This window comes from Mirounga angustirostris, unplaced genomic scaffold (assembly GCF_029215605.1).
Source record: "Mirounga angustirostris isolate CCGP_5_RB_7025 unplaced genomic scaffold, mMirAng1.0.hap1 SCAF_15, whole genome shotgun sequence".
Lineage (NCBI taxonomy): Eukaryota > Metazoa > Chordata > Mammalia > Carnivora > Phocidae > Mirounga > Mirounga angustirostris.
In genome coordinates this window covers 9,111,720-9,125,972 of record NW_026991723.1, presented here as the reverse complement: position 1 = coordinate 9,125,972, position 14,253 = coordinate 9,111,720, and the positions used below count along the sequence as shown (strand labels likewise).

Here is a 14,253-nt window from a genome sequence, read left to right as displayed (position 1 = left end):
GACCGAACACTTCTTACTTTCGGTCCATACCTAGCAATCAGTTTAAACTCCTGAAGTTTAATGTGGAAAATTGCGTTAAATTAACTTATTAAGTACATTTTGATAAGCTTGATGATTGCATATCCCTTTATTCTGTTAGCATGAGAAAAAATGCTCCCTTGAATCTTAATATTTGCTGGTTTTTATAGGTGGAATGAGCAGATTTGCTCCCCCGCCTCCACTGAATGTTTTTAGAAACATTTTCTAATATGTAGTAAAACAAAAAAAAAAACAAAAAAAAAATTCAGTTCCTGAGATGCATTGATTAAGCCTGAAATGTGCCTTTTAGGTCGTTAAGGGAAAATGTGTGCCCCTTTCAGTTCACATGGGAGGGCTGGCCAACGTGCTGGCTGTATTTGGAAAGTGAGGGTCAGGCCGCTGAGGGTCTGCCTCAAGTCCCCCCAAGGTGCAGTTTGCAAAATGTGATTTTAGGACCACACGCAAATTGCATCTGACTGTTCCGTGACTCCCTTACTTTTCTGAACTCTTGAATGCACCTGCAATTCTTATAAAAAAAAAAACAAAAAACACAAAAAACAACGAACTACTCTGGAGCTACATTACATGCTGACCATCCGCTCCTTGGATGGACGTACTCCTTGAGTCATTTTTGGACCATTTCAGCCGTGTCCATCAGTGAATGCCATTGCCCTATGGGGATAGATGCCTGGTTCTTCTTAACTTTTTCCCCCTCCCCGCCCCCCCCGCCCTCCCTCCTTCCTCATCTCCTTTCCTCCCCCTCCTCCCTTGCTGGAGATGTTCAGTGCTCCCCGAGGCGGGGGGCAGCGGGCAGGCCGGGGTGGCTGCAGGGCGCCGGCCCGCCCGAGCTGCCCATGTCGCTCTTGTCCCGCAGGCCCGGGGCCGGAGCTGAGCGGCCCGAGCACCCCGCAGAAGCTGCCGGTGCCCGCGCCCAGCGGCCGGCCCTCGCCCGCGCCCCCCCGCCGCCGCCGCCGCGCAGCCGCCCGCGGCCGCCGTGCCCGGGCCCTCGGTGGCGCAGCCGGCCCCGGGGCAGCCCTCGCCCATCCTGCAGCTGCAGCAGAAGCAGAGCCGCATCAGCCCCATCCAGAAACCGCAAGGCCTGGACCCGGTGGAGATCCTGCAGGAGCGCGAGTACAGGTACCACGCACCCCGGCCCCGGGGGTGGGGGCTGGCAGCCGTGTCCTCGTGGGGACCACCGAGCCCGGCGGGGGGCGGGGGGGGGCGCCCTGCCCTGTGCACAAGGCACAGGCCGAAACTCATGCTACAGGAAGGACCTCAGAACCAGCGTCTGCTTGCCATTGGGGTGGCTGTGGGTGGGCAGGACTGTGATTTTCATGCCTCGAGTCAGAAAAAGGTCATCACCCCCTGTGACACGCCAGGCACTGTGCTGGGCCCTCGGGAGGCAAAGACCAAAGCCCAGCCGTGAGAGCTTGCGGATCCCAGAAAGCGGTCCTCCCACCCTTAGCCTGTGCAGTGCCTTGTGGTTTGTCCTTTTATCCTCCAGAGATGACTCTGAGCTGGCCGGTTGTTGCGGGTGTCCTGCCGGCCAGACCTTCAGGTTAATGACCCATCTCATGACACTAAAGCATTCTTAGTGGCTCAGTATAATATATTCTTCGTTTTAATTTGTGCATTTGTGGATCTGCTGCCCGGTCCAGCCTTCGGGGTAAGCTGTCTTCATGCAGCGTCCATATTTAAACTCTTACTCCAGAAACTTAATTTTCGCCTGATTTGGCACATTCATCTACATCCGTGGTTGGCAAACCTTTTCTGTAAGAGGCCAGGTGGTAAACATTTTACCCTTTGCGGACCCATAGCAAGGGTCCCTCAGCTCGGCCCTTACCACGTGAGAGCTTCCACAGACAATAATGCTCTGGCTGTGTTCCAGTAAAACTTTATTTGCAAAGCTGGCCTGTGGACAGGCTGGAGTTAGCAGACGCTTCATGTAAATAAATGGCTAATGTTAACCAAAAAGAGAGTCCATGAGTAAGGAGTCAAGATAAAACACGGCTAAGATCACTATCTCTGGAGTTGGCCCGTAATGCGGGCTTGGTCACTTACCAGCTGTGTTACCTTGGTCAAGTTACATCTCTCTCTCTCTCTTTTTTTTTTTTTTTTTAAGATTTTATTTATGTATTTACTTCAGAGAGGGAGAGAGCGAATGTGAGTGGGGCAGAGGGGTAGAGGGAAAGGGAGAGAGAATCCCAGGCAGACACCCCACTGAGTGTGAAGCCTGACGCGGGGCTCAGTCTCATGACCCTGAGATCTTGACCTGAGCTGAAATCAAGAGTCAGACCCCTCACCTACTGAGCCACCCAGGCGCCCCAAGTTACATCTCTTTTCTGTGACTCACTTTCCTTTTATGTTAAAAGAGAGTCTTACAGTACCTCTTGTAGGGGGAAGATAAAGTGATACAAAGACTTTCAGGACATATCAGCTATTATTGTTTCCCAATTCTTATTTCCTTCCAAAGAAAATTAAAGTTTGGAAATTATAGGGAATGTTAGTAAATAACATCAAGCTCCCTTTAAAGACATTACCTGGGTCTTTATCAAAAAACACATGACTTATTTGTTATTAGATTAAAATGCTACGTTGCCAGCTTTGAGAGTAACTCTGTGAAAGAAGGGGCGCCTGGGTGGCTCAGTCGGTTAAGCGACTGCCTTCGGCTCAGGTCATGATCCTGGAGTCCCGGGATCGAGTCCCGCATCGGGCTCCCTGCTCGGCAGGGAGTCTGCTTCGTCCTCTGACCCTATCCCCTCTCATGTGTTCTCTCTCTCTCATTCTCTCTCTCTCAAATAAATAAATAAAATCTTAAAAAAAAAAAAAAAAAAAAACTCTGTGAAAGAAATCACAGTAACATGCCATTAAATGCCCTTAGCTTTTTGGATGAAGAGTAGAGCTTTGCTCTCATTACTATTACTAATCCTCGATGAAGAGTTTTATACTGCTGTTTCCCGAATTTTAGGTACCCCTAGAGAGCTAGATATGCGTCAGTCCGCTGGTATTGCTGTGTTGATGCGCAGATCACTGTGCGATATGAAAGTCAAACATCAGCGCTATGCTCTCATTTGGGGCAGAACTTTTTTCATATGCAGTACTTTCTTTATGTTTCTACTGAATAAAAAAAGTCAGAAGTATTTCTTTTAAAAGATTTACTCATTTAAGAGAGAGAGCTCGCACGCTCGCAAGCTAGGAGAGGGGTTGAGGGAGGGGGGAAGCAGAGCCCGATGTGATGCAGGGCTCGATCTCACGACCCTGAGATCATGACCTGAGCCAGTGTCAGGAGTTGGCCGCTTAACCGCCTGAGCCACCTGGGCACCCCCACAGGTATTTTTTAAAAAGACAGTAAAGGGAGGGGCGCCCGGGTGGCTCAGTCGGTTAAGCAACTGCCTTCGGCTCAGGTCATGATCCTGGAGTCCCAGGATCGAGTCCCGCGTCGGGCTCCCTGCTCGGCGGGGAGTCTGCTTCTCCCTCTGACCCTCCTCCCTCTCATTCTCTCTCCCTCTCAAATAAATAAATAAAATCTTTAAAAATAAAAAATAAATTAAAAAAATAAAAAATAAAATAAAAAAGACTGCAGATATATTGAGAGATTGTACCTACATCTAACGAGGTTAAGATACCTCCTTACTTGTTATTAAAAGAGTCAATCTAGGGCGCCTGGGTGGCTCAGTCGGTTAAGCGACTGCCTCCGGCTCAGGTCATGATCCTGGAGTCCCGGGATTGAGTCCCGCATCGGGCTCCCTGCTCAGCGGGGAGTCTGCTTCTCCCTCTGACCCTCCTCCCTCTCGTGCTCTCTGTCTCTCATTCTCTCTGTCTCAAATAAATAAATAAAATCTTTAAAAAAAAAAAAAGACAGCAAAGGGATAGAGGGGTATCGGTTGGTTACTCTAAGATCCCGACTTCCTAGGAGCTAACATTTCCCCCTTCTTTGAACTACCAGTACAGTTGTCATATCATGCAAACGACATTCATAACAAAGACACTCTCTGTACCTAGAAACACATCTGGACTTTTTTCCTTACTCGGCCTGTGTTGTGGGTGTGCGTGTATTTTACTGACTCCTAAATTTTCTTTATGGTTTTTACTGGAACCTTATTTGCAGGCCTTTCTGGTCATGAGCCCATTTTAGCCCCTTTTTCAGAAGTGATTTTTTTTTTTTAAAGATTTTATTTATTTATTTGAGAGAGAGAGAATGAGAGACAGAGAGCATGAGAGGGTGGAGGGTCAGAGGGAGAAGCAGACTCCCCGCCGAGCGGGGAGCCCGATGCAGGACTCGATCCCGGGACTCCAGGATCATGACCTGAGCCGAAGGCAGTTGCTTAACTGACTGAGCCACCCAGGCGCCCCAGAAGTGATCTTAATGGATGGTCTCCCAAAGTATATAGGACTAAGTAGTACAATGTAGCCTATCCTGGGCTGTGAAATGCTTTGATCTTCCAGTCCCGTATCAATAAGAGAAAAGTATACGTGTCAGTATCTTTTAAATTATAAGCCCCGCAGAATGTGGTGTGATGGCTATTTTTCATTTATTATCATTGCTATAAATGTCTCCTCTTCGGTAAAGCCACATGGCTTCTGAAACCATCCCTCTGGCAACCCTGGGTCTGAGAAGCTGGTGGGGACTTTGGACTGGAACTTTCCCGTGGCCATCTTGAGAAGAAGCGTAGGTTTCCACTGGTAGCCTTGTAGGGCATCTTTTATCTTCCTTGGTCAGAGAGTGATAGCTGACTTCTCTTTTTTATTATTTTTTTAATTTTATTTTATTATGTTAGTCACCATACAATACATCATTAGTTTTTGATTTGGTGATCCACGATCCATTGTTTTCGTATAACACCCAGTGCTCCATGCAGTACGTGCCCTCCTTAATACCCATCACAGGGCTAACCCATGCCCCCAACCCCCTCCCCTCTAAAACCCTCAGTTTGTTTCTCAGAGTCCATAGTCTCTCATGACTTCTCTTTTTTTTTAATTTTTTTTTTTTAAAGATTTTATTTATTTGCAAGAGAGAGAATGAGAGACAGCGAGCATGAGAGGGAGGAGGGTCAGAGGGAGAAGCAGACTCCCTGCTGAGCAGGGAGCCCGATGCGGGACTCGATCCTGGGACTCCAGGATCATGACCTGAGCCGAAGGCAGTCGCCCAACCGACTGAGCCACCCAGGCGCCCCTCATCTTTTTTTTTTTAAAGATTTTATTTATTTATTTGAGAGAGAGAGAGAATGAGAGACAGCGAGCATGAGAGGGAGGAGGGTCAGAGGGAGAAGCAGACTCCCTGCCGAGCAGGGAGCCCGATGTGGGACTCGATCCCGGGACTCCAGGATCATGACCTGAGCCGAAGGCAGTCGCTTAACCAACTGAGCCACCCAGGCGCCCATGACTTCTCTTTATGGAGATAAATTGTTCAGCTGCAGAGATTAGTTACATTTCTCCTTCAGAAAGGGTTAGATCAAGTGCTCTTGTAAGAGAGCGAAGGAACTCTTCCTTTTGCCCCTCGTTGAGAGAACGGCTCACTCATCTTTAGCACCAATAACTGGAGGGGTCCAGTGTATCTTTATCTTCTCATTGAGTATTTGAGCAAGGTCTAAGGAAAAAAAAAAGAACTCTTTTATAATTTTATAAACTTGGTTGGAGCAAAAATCATCTGTCAGAAACTCTTAACAGATTGTTCATTTCTTTGACCATTGTAATATCACTTACCTCATCTATAAAAATTGAAAGGAAGTTGTCAGAATCTCAGATTTCTTTCTAACTTTTAAGTCATTTGGCTGTTTCTCTTGTTCATCATAAAATCAGAATTTTGACAGATTGACCTTCTTTATTCAGCAAGAGCATAAATAAGTTTCTGCCGGTGGACTGTGAACGCTTTGCCTCAGATCTGTACAAGTCCTGCCATTAAAACATTTTGTTCCCATTTAAATAGGATCCTTTCTTTTTGACCATCTTTCTCTTAATAATGGAACTGACTGCCTTTTTCTGTAGTAAGTGTCAGAGAGAGATTTCCAGTGCTTTTTTTTTCCACACACCCCCCCCCCCCCCCGGTCTTTCTGGCAATTTCCTTGCCCTATCCGTATACCTAACTTCTGTTCTTCCACTCCAAGGTAGATATTTGGGCAAAAGGGCTCCGGGTTTCACATTTGCATGCAAACTAATTCCACAAATATTTGCACAGAAGATGCACTTCTCATTCCAAGGAGGGTATCTGAGAAGAGCCCCGTTGCATCATGCTAGCCCTCTTCGGGATCACTTCTGAATTTAGCCTGAACACGGTGGCGCACCTTGCTTCAGGAAGCAAGCGTAGCCTGCTTAGCCTGCTTTTTGTCCTTCCCTGCTCCCCATTGCAACCCTGAAATTCCTTCTCGAAAATTACCAAGGGCCATTTTATAAGCAGAGTTACAAAAAGTCAGTCTCCCTCTCCCTCCCTCTCTCTCTCTCTTTTTTTTTAAGTGTCACTCAGCTTCTTGAAGGAACAAAATGTACCAGTGTCATTTTCTGTTCAAATAACTCTCCTACAGGAATCATAAACTTCTCCTCTGGACCTGAACAAATATTCTGTTACCTTTAATGGAACTCTTTTTCTTGCCGGAACAGTAACCCCTCTTGATTTACTGTTCAATCTGTATGAAAAACCGGAGTGACCTAATTCTGCTTCAATTTTCTGTGCTCGTGAGGACACTAAATGAGTCTCCTGCAGTTATGCAGTATTGCTTGTGTTGTTGTTTCTAGAAGTTTAGAATCCTGAATCTCTTTATCGGACTACCTGCTGAATCCCATTGATGGGGAGATGAAATTGTCTGGAGAAGAATATTATTTAAAATGAAGATTTCTATTAACAATGACAACAACCACGGCAAGGAGATAAAATCTCCTACATTAAAGGAGCCCCTCCCATACCCTCGCTACCCACCCACCATGTACTGAATCGAATGCATATAATTTTACTCTGGAATCTCCCTTTCCTATTCTATAGTTTAAATGTTTGCACTTTGCACTTCTTGCCTCCCTTTCGTAAAAGAAGGATTCTTTTGTGCCGGGGAAGCTGAGATTCACTGACAAATTACCAGGCCCTTTGCAGTCAAATGCTCTACCACTGAGCTATACCCCCATTACCAGGCCCTTTGGAGAAGCAGACATTTCAGGAAGAAGGGTCCCCCCCTGCCCCCGCACACACACACCGGCTCCCCACCTACTCTGAGGCTCCATCTGCCCCCAGTCCCCGCCTCCCCGCCCCCCTCCATCCCCACCCAGTCTGTGTGATTTAATCTCTATACCCTCAGCCCCGTTGTCCTAAGATTATTTGTTTAGTCCTATTTCCAAGGACCTTTAGAAGATTAAGGAAAAGCAGCTATGCCTCTAATTTCACACCTGACCCACTTCGTCAAAGAGAGAAAACCAGAATATCAAGGGATGGTTGGAGTTCTGGGATATTCAAATGAAAAAGGTCTGCAGTAAATCTAGAACCAAGGAAGTGGCATGACCAAATCAATGGCCCTCATCTACCATGCTGTAATATTTATTTTTCCTGTAGTATGGCCTTCATTGTACATGAGTAAAGTTGTTCTGTTTAGGGTGTTTTTCTTTTTCTCATTTAAATTACATATTGGAAAAAAAAACCGTGATAGGTTTTTCTATCAATATTGTAGTTAAGATGCATCATCTTTGGCTATATCTGGAGATTTTTGGCTATGTCACTATTTAAAAAATTGAATTGGACAAATGAAATGGACCTTTGTTCCTACAGTGAAAAATAAAAAAAAAAAAAACCATAATACTCATCCCATGAGTATCAATAGTAAAAGAATGTTGGGTAAGCCTGAACAATTTGATCAAAAGAGTAAAATGGTGGAAGTTTATTATTTTTAATTTTATTTATTTAATTTTTCTATTTCAAAACTGATGGAAGTTTCTTATTGTTGTTTGCGCTCACAAATGTTTAGTCTGTTGCACAGTTAAACCACTTAAAGGTGTGATTGCTTGTGTTGGTACATACAGCTGAAATAACAGGGTGATAACATACTAATAGCACATTATGACAATAAATCATTCAGTAAATCAGAATTAATAACATGTGTGTACCAAATAAGATAGGAATCTGCCATAATGTTTCCAGTGAAGTCAGTGAAAAAAATATGTTTCTCTTACTATCATTTTCGAAGTTTTGAAAAAAATGACATTCCCTTCTCTACCAGAGCAAACAGCTCTAAGTTTGGTTTTGTTGTTGTTGTTGTTGTTGTTGTTTTTAAAGCACTCATTTTGATATTCGGGCTAAATGAAGTATTAAGATATTTTGTGACATCTAGGTCAGACAAGATTTTACTTTTTCGTGTTAACACAGAGCATCATAAAGGCTGACAAAACCATAATACGGATTTGTATTTATTTATTTATTTATTTTCCTTTTTCCTTTTTTTTTAAGATTTTACTTTTTAAGTAATTTCTACACCCAACGGAGGGCTTGAACTCACAACCCTGAGATCAAGAGTCACGCGCTCCACCGACTGAGCCAGCCAGGCGCCCTGCATAATATAAATTTTTACAAAAATCTTTAATTATCATCTTTTATTAGAGTTGAGGTCCAGGAAAGCGGTAGTTAGGAAATGTATACTAATTATCTACGGTGTCACTGCAGGTACCAGGTGAATCACTAGCTCTGTGAAGTCGGCCTGTTTCTTGCTATCTCCAAACCTGAATTTTCTCATCAGTAAGATGGGACCATTATTAGAATTTACCTGGTAGGGGTGCGTGCATGTGTGCAACAGAGACAGAGACAGAAGGAGAGAGGGAGGGAGGGAGAATTAAAGAAAATTGTGCATTAGATACACCTTAGTGTAGTTAATGTTAACTTAGTTTAACTTACTACCTTTTACTGTTCTTCAGGAAATCTGTTCCAAGACGCTCCTGCCCCAAATTTGGAGGGAGGAGGTAGTTCTAAAAATAGATTTAAATGGTGTGTAATTATTTGTAAGGATGGGATCCAGGTGAACTCTGGAGCCAGTTTATGTGGGTAACAGTAGAAGTATCCCAACTGAGTGAAGAAAGTGGGATGTCTTTTCTCTTCTCTTCTGCCTTTATTATGAAGAAGGGCCTGCAGTTATATTTTTGAGGATGTCTGGGATGAGAATCCCCAGCAATCCTTTTCTAGAAATTCGTAGATTTTGAACACTCTTACTTCACCATCTCCTGCTGCCCCGAGCCTGGTTTTTAAAAATGCCCAGTTTGCCTCTTCTTTTCTCAGACAAGCACTGCTCATAGAGGAAGTGGTTGTGGTCGGCACGGCTCTCTCTGAATGTTTTGGGTTGGCTGATTTCTGTGGGCTTCAGCAGCACCTAAAACTGCTCTTGTTCACTCAGCTTTAACGGCTGTTGTCATCAGCATCTTGACAAGGAGGGCAAATAGCCCGGGTGCCTGGGACAGAGCTAAAACTTAAGAAGAAAACTCTCGTCTCAGTTCTGCGCTCTGGCTGGCTGGGTGTTTGGGAGCCAATGCCACGGTCCCGTCTCTCGTTTTCCCTCTGTTCAAGACAAGCTATGGCACTTGACTTCCCTCCTAGATGCATCATGAGCCCTTCTTCTGGGTGTTAGAGAGAGGTTAGTGAAGAAGGCCAGAGTGTTCGGTAACACGTAGCACCTGTCTGCGTTCATGCGAAGGTAGCTTTTCTCTGTTTTACATCAGAAACTCTAGTTGGGTGTCAGAAATTGGCCGGCCGGCAACGTCTGGAATGTGTCTTGCCAGGAACTTAGACCCGAGGGTTATTGTTTATCATTAAGGCTAAATCGTAATGTATATTTCCACCTCTCCCTTCCCTCATTTCTTCGTCTCCTCTAGGCTCCAGGCTCGCATAGCTCACAGGATACAAGAACTGGAAAATCTGCCTGGCTCTTTGCCACCAGATTTACGAACCAAAGCAACCGTGGAACTGAAAGCACTTCGGTTACTCAATTTCCAGCGTCAGGTAATACCTTTTCCCCAGTGAATCTGAGATGTAGGAAATAAATGTGAGTCTGTTCAATACTGTTAGAAAGATATAAACTTAGTAAAATAGTATATCTTTTAGACCAGCCACATAGAGCTAAAAGTAATGAGGATGAATTGCTTATTATTCTATATATATATTTCTTTTGCTTCTGTATATCAGAGACATTTTTTTCCCTTCCATATTATGGTTTCCAAAGTCAGAGTAATGGCATTTTGTTACCGTGGATGAAACCTCGAGAACAAATGGGATAGCTTGCCTTTATGAGTGCAAAGAAAAACAAGAAGGTGGGAAAGCAGGATCAGAGCCTCTTCTGTAAACACAAATGTAAAATCCTAGCCATGACGATGAAAATAATCTTAACAAATACGATAGCCACTCTGCTAAATGAATAGCTCATCATTTACAGAAACACATAAAACTGTTTGTCCCCATCACACCCCCACGTGGTGACTGATCAGTTGATGATCATCTCTTTTTCTTGCTCTGGTTCTTAGTAGTTACTGATGAATCAAAGCTAGCATGATGATCTATTTTACCATTGCTAAATTACTAGGGAAACGAAGGAGCGCTAATTTTTACGTTGGTGAGTTTGGCTTTGTGGACCCAAAAGGTGCCGGTCTCCCGGTCTGCACACTGCCTCATTTAGCCAAAGGGGAAGAGGAGCGCGTATTCCTCAGGCCGGTGGGTTGACTTGGTGAAAGTCTTGGGGGGGTGCAAAATGAATTATTAATGAATGAAAGGAATTTGCATGACTCAGTATGTTGCAGGATGTGACTGAAATCGCAAAGCCACCCCACTTGCCTCTGTCCTATGAACCTGGGAGTACACTTGCCCTCTTGGTTATAATGTCACAAGAGGACATCCATGGTGGTGGGGAACTAGCTGGCCACAGCTCTGTGGGAGTAAAAGAAAGAAAATAAAAGGCTCTGAGTCCCATTCACTTCCTTTCTTACAGGCGACGTCCTACCATGCATTGATAAAGTGCTTAATCCAGTATTGTTAAATGAGTAATAACCAAGTAGATTTTCACAAATGAGATTATATTCAGATTCACTTCACTATGCTGGACTCTTACCAGTTTCTGATTTTTTGGTTGATATTGTGGAAAAATCCATGATCTGTGGAGTTTCCCAGTGAATTAACTCTAGTTGATGCTGACTTGAGGTTGAATCGAATTCCTGTTTTAATGTATATTCCCAACCCTGACCCCCAGCTACCACCACATAACGTCCAACATGGATAACACATCACATTGATGATAATCTAAGGGAAATCCATGATACAGTGTGAAACCTAAATATCTTGACGAATATCCTCATTGAGAGTGGGAGGAAGCCAACGCCAGGATCTCCCATCTTTCGTATGAGAATGAACATTGCATTAATAGTGTTTGAGTACCTGCTGCTATTGTACGTGAACAGGAAGTCATTTTTCTACTCTTTTTTGCAGAGCATCATTAAAGTTAATCTCTAGACACAAAGAGAATGTTAGTATGGCACTTAAAATGAAGTAAAATATTTCAAAAGCTCTTTAACTAATTAATATCATTAGAATAATTAAGCGGGATGAATGAATTTATTTAAAACCCCAAGACAACGTCGGCTTTTTTTCAGTGTCACAGTGCTGGGGTTTTTTGTTGTTGTTGTTGTTTGTTTTGTTTTTTGGGTTGTTTTTTGTTTTGTTTTGTTTTGTTTTGTCTTGTTTTGTTCTGTTTCCTTAATCTGAACGGCTTGGAAAGAAAACTTATGCCATCTTTGAAAACACCACATAAATTTGGCACGGTTTAGTCCCTTGGTTTACAGAAAGGTCCGCTGTGGTGGTGCACCTTCTAGAGCCCCCCCGTGTGCCCGTGCTGACCAGGAGCTAGGGCAGGGCCCAGGAGCCAGGCCTTGCATCTGGTGAGGCTCTCCAACCACTCTCCCCTCTGCCACCCCGACAGCTGAGACAGGAGGTGGTGGCCTGCATGCGACGGGACACCACGCTGGAGACGGCCCTCAACTCCAAAGCCTACAAACGGAGTAAGCGCCAGACGCTGCGGGAGGCCCGCATGACGGAGAAACTGGAGAAGCAACAGAAGATCGAGCAGGAGAGGAAGCGTCGGCAGAAGCACCAGGTACCGAGACCTGGGCTGTGCGCCCCCACGCTGGCAGAGACGCCCCGACCGAGCCCTCAGGCGGGGTCCGGAGGCCTGGAGAATGGACCGGGGTGTGAGGTGGGAACATCACAGAGCAGAAAGGCTCCTGGGAGCTCCCGTGGGCAGACTGGCCCATGGAACAGGCAGGGGGGAAAAACAGGCCATGCCAGGGACATGGGCGGCCTGCCCACGGCCTCCTGTGGCGGGGATGAGATGGGGGATTGTGCTTTCTGGATACCAGGCAGGTGTCCTCTTCATCATCCCACCCGCAGATGCCCGCCGCATGGGCATGGGAGAGTTGCCAGGGGCAAAATCCTCAGGAGCAGGAACTTGGAAAAGGAAAGAAGAGAGCACATGGTTATTTTTATAGCAAATATAAATACAGTCTCCTGGGCTTTTCCAGGGCCCAGTTGGAGGTTTCATAGGGGCAGATATTTTAAAACATTCCTTTCTAGGCGTTTGGAAGTAGTTTGATGGAGAGTTTGATTTTGCATTACAAACCTTTACATTGTGTTTGTATTCCTGTGCTTAATTTAGTGCCCGGTGTTAGTTTCATTTTGAAAGATGTTAGCTGTCCGTTGGTACACGTTTCCTCTCCTGTCTTTCAAAAGTCGATCCAAATAAGGTGGAGGGGTGGCGAATCATGGTGCTGAGGCATTTGAGTTAGAGCAGAAGGGGCATTACTTTTGTAACCTGGTTCTCCCTGGAAATATCTGCCTACCTTGGGCTGACTGGAGGGTGATTTGCTTTCAGTTTTATCCTTGCCCGTTTTGCAGGCATCTGTCACATCCTTGATCTTGCTGTTTTCACGAGGCCTTATATCTTTGAGGTCCTAGAGGCTTCCCTTCCACAAGCTGGTGCCTTTGAGAGGCTGCTTTTCCCACTAGCCCCAAAGCCCACAGCTCAGCTACCAAGAGACATCCCAGGGCACCTGCCCCACAGAAGATTCTAGTCTTCTGCTGTTGTGAAAGGCTCCCTGAGCGTTTTCTTGGGCTCCATGGATGACACTGGGAAGTAGACTTTAAGTATCCTTTTCCCTCCTCCCTTCGGGGCCTGTAGGAATACCTGAACAGCATTTTGCAGCATGCAAAAGATTTTAAGGAGTACCATCGGTCTGTGGCCGGGAAGATCCAGAAGCTATCCAAAGCAGTGGCAACTTGGCATGCCAACACCGAAAGAGAACAGAAAAAAGAGACGGAGCGGATCGAAAAGGAGAGAATGCGGAGGCTGATGGTAAGGGGCTCACCTGCGGGGACCCCAGGCAGTGGGGTTCCGGCATGCACCTGTATTGAGAATGTTAAATATGCCATCTCAAGAGTGGGTAAAAGCGGCTTATCAAATATATGAACACGCGCCTTTGAACTTCATATGGATGGAGTAAAAATATCTCCTTTCTGAACGATGCATGCCACAAACCCAGGGCCACAGCTGATGAGTATTTAATATCTCCATGTCCTGGGGTGGCCTTGCTGTGCAGAATATAGCTTCTCGCATCAAGGCAGGTACCCCAGTTCATAGGAGGTTTAACAACCAGATCTAGAAGGATGGATATGCTCGTTCTTTTTAAAATATTGCCACTTTTGAGACTAATGACACAAGTTATTTTGAGCAGATGCGTCATTAACTTGTATCTTGGACTCGAAGGTCTGTTTCTTAAAGCCGCTGGTGCTTATCCCTTTTTTTTTTTTTTTTTTTTTAGTGGTAGAAATTTCTCCCTTCTAGTGTAAAAAGTGATTTTTAAGTTAACTTTGAAATGTTACTTTTTTGGTTATGGCTGTGTTATTGTCAAAGGCTATTCACGGATCATTACCTTTGTGCTGTTATTTTTTAATGGGTAGATACATACAGAAGGGATCAGTTTACATCATTGGCCTGGGAGTCTGGTTTTATTGACCGTTCATTTTTGGAATCGGACCTCAGAGCACACTGTGGGTTTTAGAAAAGCGTTTGTGCTCTCTAATGATAGGAGACCTGCACATTCTACCTTGGACATAGTGCCCGAGTATGGGATGGAGATGAAATTGTTAGCTTTGGCCCCTAATTACATCCCTGGAAAATTCCAAGTGACACTATCTTCATTGGTGGTATTATGGTTTGCATTTTGTTTTCATTACCTTTTTTG

At 44.9% G+C, this 14,253-nt stretch overlaps 1 protein-coding gene across 1 annotated transcript in view; it reads left to right on the top strand.

The window, feature by feature from the left end:
- The window catches only part of SMARCA2 (SWI/SNF related, matrix associated, actin dependent regulator of chromatin, subfamily a, member 2), a 180,052-nt gene that overhangs the window by 29,015 nt on the left and 136,784 nt on the right, over positions 1 to 14,253 (top strand). Inside the window, 5 exon segments of the mRNA XM_064579201.1 lie at positions 893 to 984; positions 986 to 1,155; positions 9,847 to 9,973; positions 11,937 to 12,110; positions 13,191 to 13,364. Of these exon segments, the coding sequence (XP_064435271.1) occupies positions 893 to 984; positions 986 to 1,155; positions 9,847 to 9,973; positions 11,937 to 12,110; positions 13,191 to 13,364 (737 nt within the window).